The sequence below is a fragment of the Podarcis tiliguerta genome (genome assembly GCF_965153285.1).
Source record: "Podarcis tiliguerta genome assembly, chromosome: 3".
Lineage (NCBI taxonomy): Eukaryota > Metazoa > Chordata > Lepidosauria > Squamata > Lacertidae > Podarcis > Podarcis tiliguerta.
This window is the reverse complement of record NC_139536.1, coordinates 90,129,434-90,153,526: the sequence shown is the minus strand read 5'-3', so window position 1 is coordinate 90,153,526 and position 24,093 is coordinate 90,129,434. Positions and strand designations below refer to the sequence as shown.

The window sequence follows — 24,093 nt, the reverse complement described above, 5'->3', positions numbered from 1 at the left end:
TCTGGTGCTGTTAAGCGCTTACCGAGTAATGACACCAGAAACACTGTGCTGTTTATCAGAAGATAGTGCTGCATACAATGTACAACACTGACACTGTGTGTCAAAAATATTTTGTTTTATTCTTTCATTGAAACGAAGGCTGGCATAACCTAGATTTTTGAGGGGGAGGGGGAGAGAATTAGATCACGTTTTAAAACTAGTTAAACAAAGTCTTGGGTCACGGTCAACCACATACCAGCTGGAGAAAAGCTAAAACAGGAGTATTTCAATGAAAGATCAGCGTCGCCCCCCCGCAAATATCTGTTGCACAGGATACAATCAATTTTACTCAATACAAAAAAAAATTCACAGAATTTTAAAGATGGGCTTTCTTGAGAGGCACACAGTTCACTTGCAACAGTGCTTACGGTAGCTGGCCGAGGGGGGTTCTCTCGGCAAAAAGGCCACTGGAGTATCCGTGGGATGCAAAGAGATGTTCCGTCAAACTACTGCTCAAAGTCTCTCAAGAAACAAAGCGTCTTCCTGCTCTCACAATTCGTCCTTCTGGATATCCCAGTCGTCGAGATCTACATCACTGAGATCGATATCCTCTTCGACTGGCAGCTATAAGGCAACCAAGCAGAGTGTGAATCAAGTTTACAGGTATTCAGATGCATCAGCTGGTGTCACCATGTGCTTCTTTGAACAAATTCAGAAACTGTGTGCTCGAACCATGACAGGAAGCTCACAGGCACATGGCCAACACACAAATAAGACTCTTATCTATGCCAGCCATTGTTGCAGGAGACTTCTTTGCTTTAAAATAAAGGCTTAGCTACCTTTCAGTTTGTGCACCTCGACCAACACCCTTTTTAAATGTGTCCTCGAATTAGAGGATATACTTATGCAATTTAACTAGAGCAAGAAGAGCCAAAGTGGTGCCTTTATGGCATTGTGGGCTACAACTCCAACCATCCACTTGCCATTGGCTATACTGCCTGAGGCTGATGGGAGCTGTAGTCCTAAACAGCTGAACTGCACCACGTTGGCAGCCCTTGAACAGACAGCTCTCACTCATACACAAAGATGTATGCAGCTCATTAAAACTTTGATATTGGAAGGTGGTTCAGTCTTCCTGTGAACTTGCTTCACTCTCAATGCCATCAGCAAGTAGAAAACGCTAACCAGAGACATTTATAAACTGAAGGTAGCAGATATATATTGAGAGAGTACTCTATTGAGAGAGTACAGTGGTTTGTTGCAAGAGTTTTGCTAGTAGAGCATCACACAAAAGGAAGCAGGGAAGTTGCCAAAACCATCTATAGCAGTATATGATTGGAATGTAAGACCAAAAGACGGGCGGAAAGCTTTAAAATAGAACTGCAATCAAAGAAATATGAGAGACTGGCTTCAAGTGGGGGGGGGGGGGAAAGAGGTTTTCTGATGAGCTAAACAGGAGACGTGGCAATACTATAGATCCGGCATGTCCAACAGGTCGATCGTGGTTTTAAGTAAAGTGATCGCTTGTGTGGTCCTCACTGATCCTCAAAAAAAAAGCTCAACAACTCTGGGGCATCCTTCCCCTAAAAAGGGCAATGACAATGAGTAGATCACAGCCAGTTTTTTTATACTGGGAGTAGACTGCAGTCTCTTGGAAGTTGGATGTGCCTGCTATAGATGAATAATGAGAATTGGGATTTTAGCAAAGTCTATGACAATGTAGTACTCCTTCAGATGTTGTGGACAACAACTCCCATCAGCTGCAGACTGCATGGTCAATGGTGACAGATGGCTCGAGTTGTAGTCCGGCAACAAAAGGGGGGCACCAGGTTGGCTATCCATAGTCTACGTGAAGACAGAACAGATATTTACAATGCTATTAAATCTGATCTGGTAACGGGCAGCCTGGGGGAAGACACCCCAGAACGCCCCATCCAAAACCACAAGCTATGGAGTGGATTCCAAAAGAGTACAGTTTATCCCCAAACAAGCACTAAAACAAAATGCTCTGATGCGCAGAGTTCAAGAAGGCACTTCTTACCTCGCCATCTTTGCCGTCCCATGGCTCTACTGTGTTAACTTTTGGAAAAGCCCCTCCGCCTACAGGTGCTGTGGACCCTCGACCAACGGAGAGTTCCCTAAAAGGAGAAGGTTCCGTCATGTTTAGAATTTGCTTTTGGTTTTTTTGAGTGGGTGAAAAAATACCAAACCATTACCAAGTTTGAGATGGCATAATTGTTTTCCACCATCCAGTGGGCAATATATGGTCTCCTCATTTCATTTGCTGCATCTAAAAAATGGTTACCTAACATGCTCAGGTGGTTTATGCAAAACCAAGCACACGTAACCTTTAAAGGGTTGAAGTAAAAATTAGCTCCGATATAATGGGAAAATAAAAGCAACCCTAAGAATGATTTTCCAAGTCCAGTAGCATTCTTCTACCAATGCAAAACAACAACTTGTGTCCAAAACTCGAGGGGGAAAGGCATATAGTTCTTGCTGTTTGGATACCATCAAATGGAGCAAAACGTACGCAGAGATTTCCGTACCTTAGGAACTCGTTAATTCCTTGTTCGCTGAAAGATCCTTTCAGCAGTGCAAATTTCATCTTCCGAGCGTTCACGGCTGCCATGGCTGGGTAGCCAAACCCTCCAATTCCAAACGAGTTTTCAAGATCTGACTGAGCTCCAGCTTCCGTCCACAACCACCTGGGGGGCAAAAAACCCCACATCACCGCCATTGTATGTGAAGGTCAGTTCACATCTGTATGCCTTAAAAAAACTAGTTTTTCCTTCCTTTGCTTCGACACCTTGGTTAATGCTCGTGAAATGGAACACCAAAGCAGGACAAGGGTGAGGGAGGGAGAGAGAGAAAGCTGGCTGGAGTGTGCAGGCATACCATCCAATCCTAATCCCTGACCCCCTGAACATAGGACGCTGCCTTATCCCGAGTCAGAGCATTGCTCTATCTTGCAGTGTACTGACTAGCAGCAGGTTCTGCTGGGTTTCAGGCAGGGAACTTTCCTGGCTCTAACTGGAGATGCCAGGGATTGAACTAGGACCTTCCATATGCAAGGCAAATACACTATCACTGAGTTATTGCCTTTCCCACGTGTTACATTCATAGTAATAGCTGCCTTTGCATGTCTGAATGGGGCACGTTCTTTTGCAGAATACAAATGACCCGTCCATTAAAAAAGTAACGGGTCTGGCAGCATTCTTTTCCCTTCTATGCGTTTTGATGTGACTTACCCCCACATCTTCTTTTTGTATTTATCTGCCAATTTCAGCATGACTTCCAGGTAGGAATTTCTACCTGCGGCTCCTGTTATGACAAGACGGGGAAGGGCAAAAGTGTTTGAGGCACTTATTACAAACACGATTTGGGGGGGGGGGGGACAACAAGCTTCTTCCCGCTTTTATTTACCTGTGTCAAGAATATGGGGCAAGACGGAAATGATGCACAGCTGGTGAGCATCGCAAGTTTGTTTCAGAACATCTTCATTGATGATCTGAGAGGGAGAGAAACACACACATGCCTCATCACCCATGAAATTACTAATGGTTAAAGCAGGCGTGGGGAAACCTGTATCACAGGCCTAATCTGGCCAAGCACACTTCTTTATCTAGCTCCATCACTCTCCCCAAAACATGCTCCCTTATCCCATCCCATTCTACAATGAGTTGGCTGTGCAGATGAGATCTCTTCCTACACGGCCCGTTTGCTTCATTTCATCAGATTATCAGGACAAGAATACCTCCAGGAGTTCAGGCGGTGGAGCATTATCTGAGAACAGGTCTAGAGCGCGAGCAACAATATCCGATTTTGTCCTTCCACCTTCGTAATCGACGGGCTCTTCTCCTTTCTGGAAGACCTTTATTGTCGGGAACCCACGGATCTGGGAGGTTTCAAACAGTAACAAATCAGAGCCACAAACCTGACAAAGCAGCGATAGCCACTGGGAGGCTACACACTTTCTACGTATAGCTGCTTTCCTGCATAGCAGGAGCGACGTCCGAGCACATATACCTGCATTTAAAAAATAATACTAATTCCTGGCATGGGATGTAAAAAACTGGCTGTGCTCTCACTGCTTGCTTTAAAACGCAGTACATTAACTCGCTGAATCAAAGTGCTTATCAATAAAGTATCTTTTAAACTCCCCTGCAAAACCCTAATCAAGAAAACTTTCACGTATTTTGAGGAAAAGAACACTGCTCTGCTCAACTCACCCCATATCGGCTTGCTAACATCTGGTTCACTGTAGCATCTACAGCAGCCAATTTCACTTTCCCCTTTGTCTGCTCCTTCACTTCTGTTGCAGCTGCTGCCCATTCTGGCTCTAAACTGTGGGAAGAAAGGTGGGGTTTTTGCGTGTTTGTTCCTTTTTTATTTTATTTTAAAGATCACTACTAATTAGCAGCAGCATCCAAAATATATTTTAAAGCACCTTTTGTCACAACTGAAATAAGAGTGAGACTAAACCAGGGGTAAAAGCAAGGGAGGTCCCCTCAGGAGGTTGTCAGACTCCACCTCTACCACGAGTCCCAGCCGGCACGGCCAATGGTCAGGAATGAGGAAGAGTTGTAGTTCATAAATGTCTAAGGGCCACAGGTTTCCCACCCCTGCTCTGTAAGCTATGAGCTTTCCAGATTTGTTTGTGGGGAACATGAGGGTAACTGGCACCAAGGGGACCGCACTGAAATCAAGAGAGAAAACCCCAGCATAAGGGAAGCAGAAGATGTTCATCATTTTCAGCTGTCAACAAGCTGAAGAGCAATTTAGGCTGCAATCCTTTACATTGTCCATGCGTTCAGTTCCACTGCAGTGGGGTTCACTTCTGAGCAGATGTGATACATAGGATTGTCCTTGCATCGGAGTACTGAATAAACATTTCAGACACCTGCCGAGAAATTTTGACTCGTACTTTGCACCTGTAGCAAGTAAACGGTGCCTTCAATCCACTTACTTTTTGCAATGCCCGCACCAAGGAGCATAGAACTCCACCAGCCAGACATCTTCGCTGTTCAAGACGTTCTTATCGAAGGTGTCGTCCGTCAGGTCAATCACATCCTTTTTGCCCGAGCCACCGCTTTCCCGGCTGCTCTGTAGTTCAAAACACAAAAGGCCTCAAATTTAGTTTGAACGCCTTTGCCGCAGTCTAGCAGTAGTCACTCCACATGGGAACATGGGAGTTGCAACTGCAAGCTACAAGTCTGTGGAGCGCTCTCTGCATGTGTCTATGCCAGGGTAGCCAATGTGGGGCCTTCCAAGTGTTGCTGAACTACAGCTCCCATCATCCTCCGCCACTGGTCATGCTGGCAGGGGCTGATGGGAGCTGTAATCTTAACATCATGTGGCAGGCGCCATGTTCGCTATTCTTGGTCTATCCTCTATGGCAGACACGTCCAACGCGTCGATTGCGAGATGGATTTCGGTCGATCGCACTATGGTGGTATTTTGTGTGTGTGTCCTCTTTCCTCCTCAGAAAGAGAACTTTTGCCTCCCTTTCCTCCCTCCACTTAAACTCTCTCATTGGCTCTTAGTACTGCCCTGCCATCCCCGCTCATATTCCCCATTAGTTGGCACCAAACTGTATTTTGATACTTATACAATATGCCACAAATACTTCACAGGCAAAGACCAATCCTGCTAGTTACTCAACGTGCATTAAGTTTGCCACATGTGATTATGTTCTAGTTTTAAATGGGCAAACACACTGCACTGCTTTGCACTTTACAACAGCTTACCTTCCCAGACTTTTTTTTTTTAAATTCTTTTTAAACCTGTAATTAAAATCCTTATACACTATGCATTTTTTTTTTAATGCAGACCAATCCTCACCAAACTGCTCTCCAATTATAGCTTGAGGGATGTGCTTAGAAAACACATTCACGAAAGGAAACAATCTGTTGCTTCTTTCTGCCTGGACGTACCTGTTTTCCGTAGCTTTGGCCACCTCCTCTGCCACTAAGACGATCTTTCACCATTGACCGGACGGCGCTTAAAGCAGCATCAACGATCGCGTCGCTTGTCCTGGCCCCTAAGAACGTAAGGGAAAGACAGCAGGAATGTTTAGACTGGCTCCATGTCAGATTCTGTCAGCATTGCCTTGTGATGCGATGGAGCCTTCCAACAGGCAGGCTCCTCTGATAGCTGCAGTGCTGCGCTGGGAGAAAGCACAGATGCCAGAAGGAATGAGTCACAGATGAGATGCAGTGGAACATCCTGCCTCCTTGCAAGTAGGCTTGAAAACAGCCTTCTCTCAAGCCCAGTTACAATAAAGGAGGGTCAAAAGAACACAGTTGGGGAGGGAACAGCTACCCCTTCCTCTTTCAGCTGTGACTCCCTAACTACCACGCCCACTTCTGGCGATTTTAGTATAAGAAAATGAGAAGGTGTGATGATTACCTTTACAATACATGGCCTGATTAGTTAGGAAACAAGACGGGGCTGTAAGAAGTTTCATTTAATATGCTCATCAGTGAATCAGTGTTTCCCAAACTTGGGTTTGGTTTTTTTGAACTACAATTCCCATCATCCCTGACCACTGGCCCTGCTAACTGGGGTGATGGGAGTTGTAGTCCAAAAACAGCTGGAGACCCAAGTTTGGGAAACACCGAGTTAAGTGTATAAGACTCAACAATCCTAGTAAAAACCACCACTTTTACAGAAGTACCTTGGTAATCTTCCGGTTTGTTCTTGTTGGCACCAAATATCTTGATAGTGGGGAATCCTCTGACACCATACTGACCACCTAGGGAATTATGTTTATCTGCATCCACCGCCCCAACTTTCACAATACCCTGCAAGAAAGAGACTTTCAGATGAGGTAGGATTGATCCATTTGAGAATGAAAACTAAGCACCACCTTTAAAATGGGGTTGAGAGGGGTTGATAGGGTTCTATGTAGGATGTCACACATTAAATTTTGCCCAGGTGAATGTGGTAAGTCAAGGAATCTGCTCATGAACACAGAGCATGTGCTTGCCTTGAACATTAATAAAGCTGATTTCGATTAAGGGCTATTTCTAGTTCCTAAGAGAGTAACTTTTTCCGAGTTCCAAAAATGAGAAATAAAGCTGTATGAAACTGATTCTCCATTTAAATGTAATCAGAGGAATGATGCATTGATGGGGACAGTCTTGAAAGGATTTGTATTCTGAAACACAGGGTCAAATTTTAGTAAGTGTTAACCATCCTGATCACAGGATAACATGATGGAGAAGATCTAGAACAGGCTTCCTCAAACTTGGACCTCCAGATATTTTGAGACTACAATTCCCATCATCCCTGACCACTAGTCCTTTTAGCTAGGGATCATGGGAGTTGTAGGCAAAAAAAAAAAAAATCTGGCGGGCAGAGTCTGAGGAAGCTTCATCTACAATAATATAGGTATTGCTGCAATGATGCCGTTAAGGTAAGAAGAATTTAAGATGAAATAAAAGTACAATGGACACTCGGCTTGCGAACGTGATCCATGCAGGATGCACATTCGCAACCCACATCTGCACACGCACGGGTTGCGATTCAGCGCTTCTGTGCATGTGCAAAGCGCGATTTAGCGCATCTGTGCATGCACGACCGCCGAAACCCGGAAGTAACCCATTCTGGTACTTCTGGGTTTTGGTGGTCTGCAACCTGAAAAAAAGCAACCTGAAGCATTTGTAACCCGAGGTATGACTGCACTGCTTAGTAGCATATAGTCTTGGGGGTGGCCCACTTCAGACAATGTAACAAATCTAAGGAATTATGGTTTATTGTAGCAAGAACAAGCACCAAGCTAAAGCACTCCCTTCGCTTCTCCTTGCACACCCAGCAGCAAAGGGGACTTCCTAGTTTTGCTGAGCTGCATCTGACTCGGGAAACTGTGGTTTGAATGCTCCCTTACAAACCAGGGAGCTCTTCTGTATGAAACGGGACATCGCACACGCCACTTTTGCAATCGCAAAACTGTCAGGTTAAGGCTCCCGAGTGTTTAAAATGAAGATTGCAAAACAATATGCCTGTTCAAAGCAAATAAGAAACGCGTGTTACAAAAGGCAGCCACCTTCCAGACACCAAGAGAGAAAAAGGCCACAGCAGTGCCGTAGGGCACGTGCTTTGCCAGGTCCATGCCCCGGCAGGGCTGCAAACACTCCTGTCCAAAACCCTGGAGAGTAGCTGCCAGTCAACACAGACTGGCCTCTCCCAATCTCCAAATGCCTTGGACTACAACCCACATCATCCCATGCTAGCATGGCCAATGGAATCAGGGACAATGCCACCAGGTTACAGAAGGCTGCACTAGAAATGTCATGTTGCGGTTACTCACTTTCAGTGCTGTTGCAGCTTTCTTCCATTCAGGTGTCAGTCTTTGGCAGTGGCCACACCTTAAAGGGGAAGAAGAAAACACACACACAGATTTAAGAACTCTTTGAATCCAAGGTGCACAGGAATCCAGCCACTTAGAATATTTTGCAGGAACAGGGAACACAAAGAACATTCATTGAATTTCAAGCAACACCACGGGTTTCCATTTGTTTTATAGTTTGGTATCAGTGCGTCCGTGGCAAGTGGAGACACAGAGTGTGGGTGCAGCAGGAGCTGATGTGGCAGGCTGGTTTTTGTGTCTGTCTTTTGTGTTGATAAAGGGGGGGGGGAGCAAACAAAACAGCAGAGGCAGCTGGGATGGTGCCATTTACAACCACCTTATAAATCAGGTGTGTTGCAAAGGTTGAGAGTAGAGATGGCAGCAGGGCCAGCTCTATGAAAAGCAGCCAGTTGAAGGGGATGCCAAGCCAGATGGTAAAGGAGGGGTAAGAATGATGAGGCTTGATGGCTACAGAAACAGAGATAGAAAGAGAGAGAATGAAACCCAGTCTCCGTCTGGCCTCACTATTATAGTCAGCATGACCTTGACAGAAAGAGACAACAGAACCAGTTTAAACCAGCTGTACTCAGCTTCTCAGAAGGAATAACCCAAACACCAGTAACCTTCTGCTTGCTTCTTTCACACAGAGAACCTTGTGGAATGCGGAAACATAAAATGCTCAACATCTCAGGTCAGCCCCCCCCTTGCCCCCCCCCAAAGCTCAACAACTCTGGCCAACGCCCCTGCCTAACAAATGCACTCTCCTCCCTCCAAAGACAATGGGTAGATCACTGCCAATTATTTTATACTGGGAGTAGATCGCAGTCTCTTGGGAGTTGGACGTGCCTGGTCTAGAATGACCAGAACCCTCCCTGCCATGATGGAGAATGCAGATCAAACCCTCCTGGCTCATCAGGTGAGTGAGGAAGAGGCAATGCAGGGATCAGCTGAGGAAGGGGGTGCTCTGTGCTTTATGTGTGGGTGATGTCATGTATTCATGGGGTGCCCCACCCATTGCGAATATGCAGCCTCCAGAGGAGTGGCTAAGGGTGATTATAGCTGTCATTCTCGGAGGAGGGGAAACCAACTGTTGACCTATACATATGCTCAACATTTGTGGAGGAAAAATGATACCACCACTGGCCACACCCTGCAAATATGATGCACTGGCTGTATGCAACTAAGAACAGACAAGGTCCCCATACACCAGCTCTCACCTTTTATTGGTGTGCAACTGGCCACTGAGGGAACATGGGCAGCAAGAAAATGAAGACTGAAAGTTGCAGCCCTGCTCCTCACTCACACATAAGAGCGTGATGCCCTTTGGACTACAACTCCCATCGGCTGTCTGAGGCTGATGGGAGTTGTGGTCCAAAACATTTCAAGAGCACCAAGCTGGTGAATGTTGGTGCAGACAGAACACACCCCAACAGTAATTATTCGCCAGAAGATGTGGCTCAATCGTTACTCACCATGGTGCATAGAACTCTACGAGCCACAAACTGTCGCTGTGGATGACCTCTTTGTGGAAGTTTGTAGGTGTCAGCTCTATAACATCGTCGCTGGGAGAATATAAGCCGTTGACAGCAAGGAAGAACGAGCAGCTTACCATTCCTAAAATGCAAAATTTGAACAAAAGTCAATATCCTTTCAGAGAGACAAGCATCACCGTTGCTGCTTTTATGGCAAAGAGAACTCATGTGTGTTAAAGCAAGGGGGAAAATTGACGCCAGAGAGCACCACCAATCCCAACAGGAGAAGAATTGTTATTAGGCTAAGTGACACACACCCTTTGCCATTAATTTGGTGCTGCCTCTCTCTTCACACAACCACAGTCACCAGAGCTCAAAGCACAAGGGGGGCTTCCAACTACTTTGTGTCATGTACACTGTGTGCCCTTTTACAGGTTAGCAGGTCTTGTACGCGGCCTGACAACACATCATTCTATAGTTGGTGCTGTACAGAGATAATTCTCCTGATGGCTTATTCTTTCATGGAGTCCAAGTCAGGGTTCTGTAAAGACTGGATTCACTCCAGCTCAGGCTGCAATCCTCTTAAGACACAACAGACATGCACAGATGTGTGTTGTATCTCAAGCTTCTTGGAACTCAAGGCACTAAGCTCTTCTGCTTCCAGTGTTGACTGCACCAACCAGCACAATTTATCACACCACATATCATTTCACCAGTATCCATTTGCAGTGGCTTTATTCCAATAAATACGGCTGTTAATTCAAAAACTGTAGTTCATTACTAGAATAACACACCTAACATGCCTTCCTGCCTTTTTTTTTAAAAAAAGGACAGCAATAAAAGTACCTCTGACTTAAGCAATAAAACTGCTAGCCCTTTTGCAAAGCTAAGCAGGGTCTGGTATGGTTTCAAATTGGATGGGGAACCATGTGTTGAGATTCCTGCACAGCAAGGTATTATCCCTTGGGGGTCCCTTCCAACCCTACAATTCTATGTTCAGCACCACATCCCATTTGAAAAAATCCGGTCTTTAGTACGTACGTATTAGTAGAGCCCAGGGTAATTGTTTGCAGCCCAATAATCCTGCTCATCAGCAGTTGTAGTTGGCCCCATGAGCACGATTTCAGGATAAAACAGTTAATGGGTTTCACAAGTGAGCTACATGGACGAATCATTCCAACATATACCAACCAACAGGTCATTTTATGAAGACCTAAAAGAACTTTGCCTGCTAGCATTAATCTCTTCCAAAACCTGAGTCCAGAAGAAAAGAGTGGGGTGTGGGTGTGTTTAAACATGTAGCTGTTATCCACAGCAAAGCAGACTGACCATCCTTGTTCTCTCTATTCTTAACTAGCAAAGGGTCTGTTTTAACATGTGAAAGGAGATGCCTTTGCAAAAGCAGGTAGCATAAAGCCATTTCCACCTCATCCCCCCTTTTAACAAGATCTCATCACAGAAAATTGGAATGTCTGCTCTATGCATTGCATGTTAGGAGTATTTGCCTAGCTTGGCATACCTAAGAGGGATCACCACACTGGATAGGCTGATGACTTGAGATGACACACCTTCCACCTCATAACTTTTACATTTGCTTAGGAGTAGGGAGACTACTTGCGCTGTGCTAACTACAAATGTATACTCAAGAGCAGGGGTAGGCAACCTAACGCCCAGGGGACCAGATGTGGCCCAATCGCCTTCTCAATCCGGCCCACGGATGGTCCGGGAATCAACGTGTTTTTACATGAGTAGAATGTGTCCTTTTATTTAAAATGCATGTCTGGGTTATTTGTGGGGCATAGGAATTCGTTCATTCCCCACCCCCACCCACTAGCTAGTGATGATGGGAGTTGTAGTCCAACATCTGGGGATCCAAGGTTGAGAAAGGCTGGGCTGGAGTACTGACCGTGGCCTAGGGAGGCCCACGTTGAAAACCCTGTTCAGCCATGAAGCTTGCTCTAGACCACCCATCAGCCAAAGCTACCTCACAGGGTCGCTGCAAGAATGAACAGGTATGGGGAGAAATCATGTACGCAACCCTGAGAGCTCCTGGGAGGAAGGGTGGGACAAAAAAAATTGCATATAATTCAGTACACTCGTAATCTTTCGCAGCAAAGCCCTAGATCAGGCATCCCCAAACTCAGCCCTCCAGGTGTTTTGGGACTACAACTCCCATCATCCCTAGCTAACAGGACCAGTAGTGATGGGAATTGTAGTCCCAAAACACCTGGAGGGCTGAGTTTGGGGATGCCTGCACTAGATGGACCATTGGTTTGACTCTGTATTAGGCTGCTTCCTAGGTTGCTGCTCTAAGGAAACCCCCAACCAGGAGCAAAAATTGAGAAAGATGCAACGTCTCTCTTCTTCTAAAAGGATACTTGAGCTTTGTTTCAAAACGTAGTTCAAAAGAAAGCAATTTGGCGCACCCACTCCCATGATCCAAAATATTGATCACTCCCATGATCTAAAATATTTATCACTCCCATGATCCAAAATATTGATCACTCCTATGATCCAAAATATTGATCACTCCCATGATCTAAAATATTGATTCTGGGCAGGGTATAGAAACCACGATCCGTTTTCAGCCTGGACAATAGAGCCGGCTTCTTCCACCCACCCCAAACCACAGCCGCCCAACAGGCCTGGGCTTCCCCCATATCCTATTAATAAGCTTGCAACGACCCCCACCCTCCCCGACCTTGCTATTAATTAAAGCCCCGGCACCTCTTTCCTCTCCTCCTCCCCCACCACCCACGCGCGCCCCTTACCAAGCAGAAAGCGCCTCACGCCGAACGCGCCCATGTTGCACTCTTAACAAGCTCCTGCGCTCCCTCTCCACGCTCCTGCGACTTCCCCTCCGGTTAAGGGCACCCAAAGCTTCGCCGATTCCAGCCGTGGCCGCCGCTCATTGGCGCTCCCGACGTTCCCTCTTTTGCATAGCCAATGGGAATCGGACGGATCAACGCCGCCGAGAGAAGGTTCGGCAGGGAGGAGCTAACTCCGTTCGGCAGAAAGAAAGAAAAGAAGAGCCGCGAGGGGGAGGAGCCGGCGCGAAGATCCGCTTCCTCTAAGTCATAGAGACAAGGGAAGGAGGCAGGCGCCCGTCGCCACCTGCAAGCGCAGGGTTCTTTTCAATGGTGGTGGTGGGGTTCCCCCCTACGCTGTGGGTTTCTGGATCCCGCGACAGCCCCTATCTACATCACTGCTGGCATCAGTATGTTAAGGACGCCTCCTTGGTCTGTTTTTGTTTGGGGTCGGCTTCAAGTGCAGCTGTAAGATCTCTTAATCATGAGGCTAAATCCCATTATAGTGGTAGTTACAGGTAGGTAGCCGTGTTGGTCTGCCATAGTCAAAACGAAATAAAAAAATTCCTTCCAGTAGCACCTTAGAGACCAACTAAGTTTGTTATTGGTATGAGCTTTTGTGTTCATGCACACATATCTGAAGAAATGTGCATGCACACGTATCTGAAGAAGTGTGCATGCACATGAAAGCTCATACCAATAACAAACTTAGTTGGTCTCTAAGGTGCTACTGGAAGGATTTTTTTTTATTTTGTTTCCATTATAGTGGAAATCTCCTTTTCTAGATGAGGTCACACTCCCCTTAGGAAGGAGCCTTACGTTTTGAGCATCGGGTGGCAGTGGTGCATTTTCACAGTACTTGTCACATTTGCACCAGATACTGGCTTCCTCGCCTCAAAGAAGCATGGGAACTTTCAAAGTGTGAGATGGCCCTGGGTCTTATATACCTTAGGTGCCTTAATACATACACAGTGGTACCTTGGGTTAAGTACTTAATTTGTTCCAGAGGTCCGTTCTTAACCTGAAACTATTCTTAATCTGAGGTACCACTTTAGATAATGGGGCCTCCTGCTGCCGCCGCATCGCCGGAGCATGATTTCTGTTCTCATCCTGAAGCAAAGTTCTTAACCCGAGGTATTATTTCTGGGTTAGCAAAGTCTGTAACCTGAAGCGTATGTAACCCGAGGTACCACTGTACTGTACAGGGTGTTCGAAAAGTAAGTATTACACCTTTGGAAAACGTACTACATATGGTAGGTGTATAGTTCCTTTTCGAACACCCTGTTTATCTTCTAACACCTTATGACGTTCCAGTGGTGCTCTCTGCTTGTGGTTCTGTTTGCTCAGCCCAGTTCTCAAGCAATACACACCAAAGCCTTTTCAGTGGTGGCTCCTTCTGTCTTGAACTTACTTTCTAGGGCACTCCGCAAATATTCCTTCCTTATATGCCTTCCATCGCATGGATGTAACCAGGATTTTTGTTAGGGGGGGGCAGCATTTTGTTGGGGGGGAAAGAACTTTTGTTAGGGGGCAGAATCGATGTGATTGGTCAGTTAGTTAAGTATTTCTATCGTTTTACTTGATCAGGGGGCAGCTGCCCCCCCCAGCTATGCCCATGTTCCATCGTAATCCTATATACTTCTTACAGAGGCATTCATTACCTGATGGCATCTTACTTGATGGATTCCTAGTTTTTTCTTCAGATCTATTAAACATGTTTTATGTTTACATTTTAGGGTTTTTTTTCAGTTTTCTTTTAATTCTGTTTTCTCTGTATGTTGCTTTGAGCACAGTTTCTATGGGAAAGCAATAGATAAACTTAATCAATGGGTGGTTTCCAAGCCTAGCATTGAAATGGCACTGAACTGGGCTTTAATTTTGCAAATGTACAATGAGCCTTACTTTATTTTTAGTTGCAAAGTGTTACAGCACTAAACAAAAAACAAAACAAAAACCATGGGGTGGATAAACCTAATTATTTGTTTTTAATGTATGCAATTGCAAAAGCTAAATGCATCCCAGCATTCAGTGTGCTCTGCAGCAGAAGTACGTATTTTGCCTGAATTGACACGTCATCCCTAACAGATTTGCTTCTGTACTAGAGGGAAAAGGTAATTGCTCTTTGGTTGACTGCAAGTGGTGGGTGGGCAGTTCAAAAGCTGCAGCCCTGGAGCAGCAAACAAAGAACACCAAAAGAGTAGGAACTGGTTCTTCGCATTTCTCCTGTAAAACTGCCAGAATTGAAGGTGATTGAGAGGTTAGATCAAGTCTTAACAATTTATAAACAACAGGTGGCAGTCCCGGTTCCCATAAATACTATTCTAAAGCATTTGAACCACATGAAACGATCAAGTCAAACATTGTTCCATTAAGCTTGTCTGCTCTGACCATGGCTTGGATGGCACATAATGCTAAACCAGGGTTAAGATTAACCATAGTTAAACCTAAGTTGTCAGACGATCACTTGGTTTATTACATCACAGAATAGTTAAAAGTACCAGTGACAGCAGCTGAATCTTGAGAGCAGTTTGTAAATTTTTTTGCTGCTCTCCACTTGTGGATCTATAGATATTGAGTGATGATGGTTTCTTAACCATAGTTAAGGAGGAGCTTCAGGTTTTAATATAACACTAAGCTATGGCTAACGTTAACTAAGGTTTGTAAACCAACTGTGATTCTTGGTCAACAAGTGACCATTAACCATATTTAATAAACCATAGTTAAGCTGCTGGACTGGGTTCACATGTGGGCATGTGGAATGCTATGTTATAGTTCAACAAACCTAAGTTTAATAAACTGTGGTTTGGTGTCATGCGTGAACTTTCTCAGACCTCCCATCTCCCTAGCTGGAGGGGCTGAACTTGCAGCCTTATGCATGCAAGGCATGTGCTCTGCCACTGAGCTATGAGCCTTCTATTGCCATCAAAGCGATTAACACATTGTGGCCACCAGAAACAGCTGCATGAGCTTCGCAACCCACAAATCCCACTTCAAAAGAAAATACTTGTATTGAAATGGAGAAAAAATGAGGAAGTGCTGCTCAAGAACAATCCATTACTGGTGGCAGTGGGCATGTGGAATGGTTTAAAATAGTCTCTTTTCCACATGGCCATATATATATATATATATATATGCAATTAAGTTTCCAATTAACAGCACACAAACCATGACAAAGGTAACTCCTGGTTGACAATGTCTTACTTGTTAAGGGTGGAGGATAGAAATGCAGTTCACTGCCACATTATTCAAGAAACCTGTATGAGTTTTCTTTGGGGAAGTTGAAACAGTGTGATTTGGCAAGATCTGTGTTCAGATTCATCTGGGAGTAGACAAACCATTATATCTTGTGTAACCAGTGCATTGGGACACATGGTGAAATGACAGTTTAATTGTAGCATAGGCACAAAGTAGAGAAAACAGTAAATAATTTACATTAATGAAGCCAGTTCCACTGATGCATTATCTCTATGTCATGGCAGTATACTGATGCATACATTCTAAAGAGGTAGTGGTAATCTGCTGAAATCTTAAGTTCAGCTGTGAGAAAATAATGTTCCATAGGTACCTTCTGGCTTGATGATCTTTTTATTGGTAGCACACCACTGAGAAGAATATTATTCTGTTAATTTGCTTTCCTACCTGCAACTGTATGGAAGTTGGTAATCTGCTCACATAGTCTCTAGTCTGAAGATCGCGAACAGCTACATACACTCCCAGATTTGAATACTGCTTTATTTTATCTTGACAGATCTGTGCCGATTGCCCTGATCTTATTTTTTCATAGAAGCGTTTCTTCAGAACTCCTTGAGTCAGCCGTTTCATTTAATTTGCACCAATACAGAATTGTATTCTTGTTCATTCTTGATTCGGTTGAGCAGGTGTGGGCAACCTGTGGCCATCCATATGTTGCTAGACTACAGTTCTTTCCATACCTGAGCATTGGTCAGGCCGACTGGGGCTGATGGACGCTGTTGTCCAACAATCCAGCTGAAGAAAGGTGTGTGGAGGGAGCAGTACCTGTAGTCATAGGACCTATCAGTAAACCGTTACACGGAGAACAATTCTGTAGGAACGTAAGAACGTAAAACCTCAAGCAGGACTCAAGCACAAGAGCCTTCTCCCCTCCTTCACTACTCCACCCACTCCTCAAAAAAGGCATTCAGGGGGAAAAACTAGTTGTTGACAAAGTGCTGTAGGCTCATCTCATTTTTTATCTACAGCAGAATGTAAGTTATTAACAGTCATGAGACTTCTGTGCTCTCCAGATTAAAAAAAATCATTGTTTTTCTCATCACTGTCATTACTACAATCATTTTTTTTGAAAGATTTTTTAAAATTCATCATGTTGGCATTTCTTTAAAAGCAGGTATCTGGTATCCTTTTGATGAGGTGGAATGAACCTCTTTCAGTCCTCATTGGACACTCTTGTAAAGCGCCGTACCAATTGCCAAAAGCCAGCTCTTCACGTTTTAATTGCTAACTCACAAAAGCCAAATGACACAAATTGGCACATATCCTAAGATGTATTAAGTTTGTCCCGGTGCAAGCCAGCAATATTTCATCACAGGTAACATTGTGGAACATCCAAATAGGTTCGAGGTCACAACTACTGGCTCAGCATTAACCTGCAAGAAGTTTGGTTTTTTTTAACCCCCATTTGGGCGATATTTGGACCACAAACCAGCATGGTTTATCTTCACCCAGCAGCTTGGACTGTGCCGTTAGTTACTAATATGAAAGCACACAAGCATGAAAATATATTTTTTGGTTGTGATGATAATGCTGTTCTTTCAGAAGATTGGAATTTTTAAGACCCCAAGGTACTATTTCTTTCCGTATCCAATTCCATGCACCAAGTAGGTCCCAATGACTTGTTTTCTGGCTCCACATCTCTGTAGTAAACACACAACACAGGCCTGGCTTTGATGCAAGAAGAGCCTGCAGTTTTATTCCTTCATAAACCTGTATGTCTGATTCAAGCAAAATACTGCATTTGTTTGCAATCTTCCATTTCTCTGCTTCCAGGGACAAGTCCGGAGACAGGTTTGGACTTGCAGCATCAATTTCCCCTGCAGGGGTGGGAGATCAGTTAGGTTGATCCTCTCCCAGAAACTGATAGAATCTGATAGATTTCTGACTGCTCTGGGGTTTTGCCCCCTGTGGATAGAGCTGGTTGAGGTTGTGGTTTCACTATGGAATTGCGAGGCTTGTAGGGTCATTGACACGATTGCTGCTGGTGCTATAGATCTCCCACTTTACTCCTTGGTATACTGAGGAGCTGAGGTCGATGAAAACGACCAATTGAGGGCTGCAGCAGAAGTGGTATCGATCTTGCTCCAGAGCCAACTGAGCACATGTTCAGGCTTGTAAACAGGCCTATCACAAGGCTGTGGGTTTAGCGTCCATTGTGTTTTCAAGAAACCACCAAGAAGATTGGCTCTCTGTCATCCAAAGAATGGTCATTCCTTACCAGAGGTGTGGATCTCTGGAGCACACAGCGTCTGCCTGTAATTGGATGGCTAAACGCTTCAAGAATGAAGTTACTCAGCTCTGCAATTAATTTCAACGCTAATATTGTGGCAGCGGCAGCCATGGAATTCTACTCAATATTGATCCAGAGTAGATTCCAAATGTATAGTTAGCAGAGTATAAACTTAAACATATTACAGTGGTACCTTGGGTTACAAACGCTTCAGGTTACAGGCTCCCCTAACCCAGAAATAGTACCTCGAGTTAAGAACTTTGCTTCAGGATGAGAACAGAAATCGCATGGCGGCGGCAGCAGGAGGCTCCATTAGCTAAAGTGGTACCTCAGGTTAAGAACAGTTTCAGGTTAAGAACGGACCTCCAGAATAAATTAAGTACTTAACCCGAGGTACCACTGTACAAGATCCGCCCAAAATACACCAGAGGCAATTATATTTCATCCAGCAGATCTTTACTGCTACTGAAGGCAAATGAGCTTAATGGTCACAAATCCAATACATTCAGGACTGACACTGTCCATAAGTATGCTGCAACTGGATTTCTTAACTTAAACTTACAATAACTTATAATTATAAGTCTAAACCTTAGCACTAAGCATACTATGTACAGAACACCACACCAGAAGGAAAAGAGATAGGAAGAGAGAGAGAGAATGAAACCCAGGCTCCTTCTGACCTCACTATGATAGTCAGCATGACCTTGACAGAAAGAGATAACAGAACCAGCTGTACTCAGCTTCTCAGAAGGAATAACCCAAACATCAGTAACCTTCTGCTTGCTTCTTTCAGACAGAGCAGCTTTCAGAACTTTCTTGAATTAATTAGAATAGGAAAGACCTCTACACATCAGATCAATACTTGATCTGAGCACAGTTTAAAGTGTTGGCGCTGACCTTTAAAGCCCTAAACAGCCTCGGCCCAGCATACCTGAAGAAGCGTTTCCCCCATCGTTCAACCCAGACACTGAGGTCCAATGCGAGGGCCTTCTGGTGGTTCCCTCACTGCGAGAAGTGAGGTTACAGGGAACCAGGCAGAGGGCCTTCTCGGTAGTGGTGCCTGCCCTGTGGAACACCCTCCCATCAGATGTCAAAGAAATAAACAACTATCTGATGTTTAGAAGACATCTGAAGCCAGCTTTTTTTGGGAAGCTTTTAATGACTGATGTTTTAATGTATTTTTAATCTTTTGCTGGAAGCCTCCCAGAGTGGCTGGGGAAACCCAGCCAGATGGGAGGGGTATAAATAAATTATTATTATTATTATTATTATTATTATTATTATTATTACTCAACCCATCTCTCAGCCTAACCTACCTCACAGGGTTGTTGTGACCATGTACCTTGAGCTTCTTGGAGGAAAGGTGGGGGTATAAATGCAATAAAAAATAAATGAATAGTGGTGCACACTTGCATCTTGCCATATGATGGAGAGGATGCCAAAGTCTTTTACACTTATACACACACTTTTTCGCTAACACACCCAGTAATGTTAGAGAGCAACTTTTGTGAAAACGCAGCCATTTTCCATAGCAAAAAGGACACACACACACGGATGGGGACACACACACACACACATGTTTGTGTTTGTGTGTGTGTTTTGTTGCCATTTCCAGAGGCTCAGTGCAAGTGGTCACAACGCCAGCAGGTGGTGCTGTTTGCTTTGATTCGGCAATGCATAGGGCACACAGATGTTGACAATGAATATTACTGGAAGGAATAATTCATATGTTACTGATGAAGAGTGTTTGCTGGAAAACTGCCTCCCTGCCAGCCACGTTTCCTAAAGTGCCCATTGGAAGACATCACAATTCAAGCATTCCAGGAAGCGCAGGAAGCTGTGGAATCACCAGAGACCTGTGGAATTTTTAAAGTTAAAAGCAAGAGCACTGCATGACCATCTCATAATGTTATTAGCACCAAAGCAAAAAAAAGGCAACCTCTTTGCAACCACACCCACCTCAGAAAATTTCACTGAGTTTCTCTCTCATCCCCTTACCAGTTTTGGGAGGCAATTTATTTCTTCCCCTTTGAATGGTCAAGAAAAATAAATAAAAAAACCAACAATATCAGTTCAGTCCTACTATTTAATGTTTTAAATAATGTAGTGTAATAATCCCGTGCCATTATTTATTTATAACCCACCAACTAAACATAATAATAGTAAGAATGGTAGTGTCCAATAAAATCATTCAAAATTGTAATGCCACAAAAATGCAGAACCAGCGACCAACAACAACAATCAAATTGATTCTCAAAATGACAAAACAGGAACGTAAGCAGGCGACCAAATATAAAAATTACAGGTACCTATCTGATTTCAAAAGCATTCCACTATGCTAAAAGCCTTAGCCTACGCAGAAAATAACAGACACGTTATTAGCACTGTGTCTGTCAAAAGCCTGACAAACAAACTTACTAAGCCATGTGCTGACATCCAACAGTGTGCAACAATCTGCTCCAAAAGGGGACAATACCCAGCTAGATTTCATAGGTCTGAACTACATCCAAGTTTCTTTAGGCTCCGTAGAACCATCATTCTTCACACTTGATATATTTGTAGAATTCAGCTATGTTTGGGTCAAAATGAGAAGTTCTATGAGATCCATACTGATTTCTGAGCTCATGGGGGGCTCAGACAATATAGCAGAAGTAAGCAGCCACCTTTCCCAGCCCACAGAAGTCCAAGAAAGTAAGCCTCAGAACAAAGCACTATCAAACCAGGCTTAAGTCTCAGAACAGTAGGAGGAAATACAAAACACAAAAAAGGGACAAGTCTTGTTTCATTAGTTATCCATGGGAATGAAAAGGAAGCTATACAGTACAGTCCTAGGCATGTCTAAGGTAAAGGGTCCAGTCGCGAATGACTCTGGGGTTGTGGCGCTCATCTCGCTTTATTGGCCAAGGGAGCCGGCGTACAGCTTCCAGGTCATGTGGCCAGCGTGACTAAGTCGCTTCTGGTGAACCAGAGCAGCACACGGAAACGCTGTTTACCTTCCCGCCGGAGCGGTACCTATTTATCTACTTGCACTTTGACATGCTTTTGAACTGCTAAGTTGGCAGGAGCAGGGACCGAGCAATGGGAGCTCACCCCGTCGTGGGGATTCGAACCGCCGACCTTCTGATCGGTAAGTCCTAGGCTCTGTGGTTTAACCCACAGTGCCATCCGCATCCCTGACACGTCTACTAAGAAGTAAATCCCAATAAATTTCACAGGGCTTACTCCTAGGTAAGTGGGTATAAGGATTGCACTTCTTAAAACTTAATGCGGCAAGTTGCTGTTGAGAGTATTTTGGGGAAGTGTTTTGCAAAGCAGTAGAATTAAGATTAGGACAGGGTGGTTGATCAACCACGTGGCTTTTAATGGCTTCCACTTAAATGATTGATTAGATTATTATTATTTTTAAAGTACATATTACCAAAAGCTCAGTAAATGCGCCTTTGTGAATAATTCTGGATAAGTATTATATAACTTACTTTGAATGAGCTGTTCTGCATAGTTGTAATGACTGTATTTAACAAATCCTTATTACAACAATATCCCAGATCTAGACTTGTTCATTTCTCTTTAAAAACTGCAGTGGGTTGTAAATGAAAGCTGCTGTTGTGAACGTTTAAGGCTCTTGATGCTTAGTTTAGAGGGACGGTCTGTCCTTTTCTCCTTGGCTAAAATGCCATCCTCTGATGTGGATTTAAACGAATTCTAACCTTTCTCTAGTCACCTGAGAAACAATTGCTTCCACATAGACTGTGAAGTTCTCACAATTCCCTTAGGAGGAAAGGTGCCAAGAACAGAGTCTTGCAAATGGCACTAAATTGTACCTTTGGGACTGGTAAGAGGGCAGAAATCCCCTCAGACGACCTCTAAACAAATGCTTTGAGTTTGAATCTCCCAGAGCATTCTTTTTGCAGGAACCAGCCTCACTTCAGTCTTGCTGAGAGCATTTATGGCACTACAAAGCTCCACCCACACTGCAAATGTACAATTTAGTCAACATTTTGGTAAATTATGGCCAGGTTTCAGGAGTTTCGGAATACAGCCGTGCTCATGGGCTTATCTCTTCAACCCTAATTCCTGGTCTGTTTGGTAACATAGAAAGCTGCCTTGTATCAGGGTCACACCATTGGGTCCACCTAGCTGAGTATTGTCTATACTGATTGGCAGAAGCTTTCCAGGTTTTCCAAGAAGGAATATTCCCGTACCTTCCCGGAAATGTCAAGGGTTGAACCTGGCATCTTCTGCATTGTTATGTACTGAGTTGAATAGGATCCAAAATGCAGCAGTCTGATTGGTCCTAGAACAATAGGATTCAGAATGCAGCAGTCTGATTGGTCCTAGAACAATAGGATCCAGAATGCAGCAGTCTGATTGGTCCTCAGGACCCACCCAATCCAGCTCCAGGTGGAAGGGAATCCGCAACCTGATTGGCCTACAGGAGAATCCCGGAATTAGCCAATCACGTGGGGCCCATTGTGTAAATAATGTATATAAAGCAGACATTCTGGGGGAACTTCCATTCCTCCTCACCACTATGAGCTGAATAAAGAGCATGAAATCCACTCGCCACTCCGAGTATATTTCATGGATGCAAAGCAGATGCTCTACCACTGAACGACAGCCCTTGCCCTTGATACAGCCATCAGTATGATACAGTCGTACCTTCAATCCCGAATGCCTTGCGAGTCGAATGTTTTGACTCCTAAATGTCGCAAACCCGAAGTGAGTGTTCCGGTTTGTGAACGTTCTTTGGCACCCAAACGTCTGACGTGGCTTCTGCAGCTTCCGATGGGCTGCAGTTAAAAAACAAAACAAAATCTTAAACATTTCAAAAGAAAACATTGCTAAGTGAAGCCAAATATAAAATGCACATTTAAAACAGCATAATTAACAAGAGAATAAAATATAAGCATGACACGGCTGTTTGGCAGGCACAAACAGATGGGGCAAAAGAATCTAATAATTAGGATTTGTTGTCAGGCATAGCGATGTCCCTCCGGTCTCCCCAGGCCTTTGGGGAATATGCTCCCTGGGGGAGATCTGCTCTGAGTGAGATTTATGGGAATTGGAGTAAGGTTACCAGACATCCCCGTTTCCGGGGGACAGTCCCCAGATTTACAAATCAGTCCCCTCACAAAATCCTATCATTTCTACTGAAGTTGAAAAGTGTCTCTAGATGCATTGAAAAAAATCTGGCAACCTTAAATTGGAGCCCAACAATAAATGGAGGGCACCATGTTGGTTGCCCCTAGATAATAAAACTCAGCTACCAAAATGAGAGCTGGCAAGAACTGCAACATCGCTGTTACCATTCCATTTGTGCAATCTTTCCACTCCCCCCCCCCTTTTTTTGAGGACCAGATTTCTGCCATGTCTACCATGCAACTAGCTGCTCATGGTGGAATACTCAATTCCTAGTAGACATTTGCCAAATGGCTGATGGGAAGAGGGTACCAAGGCCACTTCTCCGCCATGTGAGGACTATACCAGCCCTGACTAATGTATGGAGAAACGTATTATGGATAAACCTCCTGACATTCTGCAGACTTCTGGGATAGCTCAGTTGGCAGAGCCTGAGACTTGTAATCTCAGGGTCAGGAGTTCTAGCCCCATGTTGGGCTAAACCATTGCAAGGGCTTGGACCCTTGTGGTCCTTTCCAACTCTACAATTCTATGATTATGTCCCTTCTAAGGTCTGCAAGTGCAAATCCTAGCCATTTCAGTGAGGAATTATTTGCACAGGAGAGGAAATAGACTGTGTCTTTAGTCATGAACACTGTGGTCATATTCATACCATAAATTCAAAGCACTCCAATACCACTTTTACAATCCTGGCTTCCCCCAAAGAATCCTGGGAACTGTTTGTTAAGGCTGCCAGGAGTTGTTAGGAGACCCTTCACAGAGCTATAGTTTCCAGCAACCTCAACAAACTACAATTCCCCGGATTTATTTGTTTTTTTGGTGGGGGAGTCATGATTGTCAAAGTGGTGTAACATAAAAGTG

At 44.3% G+C, this 24,093-nt stretch overlaps 2 protein-coding genes across 2 annotated transcripts in view; both read right to left on the bottom strand.

Annotated features, from left to right (window-relative positions):
• Positions 1–102: 102 nt before the first annotated feature.
• PDIA6 (protein disulfide isomerase family A member 6) lies at positions 103–14,439 on the bottom strand. The gene is made up of 13 exons (XM_083431711.1): positions 12,576–14,439; positions 9,805–9,946; positions 8,294–8,351; positions 6,659–6,785; positions 5,916–6,022; positions 4,949–5,085; positions 4,212–4,326; positions 3,737–3,877; positions 3,406–3,490; positions 3,231–3,303; positions 2,529–2,687; positions 2,021–2,117; positions 103–603 (listed from the first exon to the last, which is right to left on the bottom strand). The coding sequence occupies exons 1-13, from the start codon at positions 12,607–12,609 to the stop codon at positions 529–531; spliced, it is 1,350 nt and encodes a 449-aa protein (XP_083287837.1). The 5' UTR covers positions 12,610–14,439; the 3' UTR covers positions 103–528.
• Positions 12,858–24,093, bottom strand: part of LOC310673405 (uncharacterized protein) — a gene marked incomplete at its 5' end in the record, with an annotated part of 126,288 nt that continues 115,052 nt past the window's right edge. The window contains 2 exons of the mRNA XM_083431876.1: positions 12,858–12,918; positions 22,753–22,883. Of these exons, the coding sequence (XP_083288002.1) occupies positions 12,880–12,918; positions 22,753–22,883 (170 nt within the window). The 3' untranslated portion in view covers positions 12,858–12,879. The remainder of the gene's footprint in view (positions 12,919–22,752; positions 22,884–24,093) is intronic.

What these genes read in the sequence shown, in the direction of transcription:
- PDIA6 (XM_083431711.1), bottom strand. Translation starts at nt 12,609, where the DNA reads ATGGGCGCGTTCGGCGTGAGGCGCTTTCTGCTTG. An exon ending in AAGCTGCAACAGCACTGAAA is followed by an intron (nt 6,786 to 8,293) that starts GTGAGTAACCGC and finishes TCTTTCTTGCAG; the next exon opens with GGTATTGTGAAAGTTGGGGC. An exon ending in CAAACCGGAAGATTACCAAG is followed by an intron (nt 6,023 to 6,658) that starts GTACTTCTGTAA and finishes TTACGTTCTTAG; the next exon opens with GGGCCAGGACAAGCGACGCG.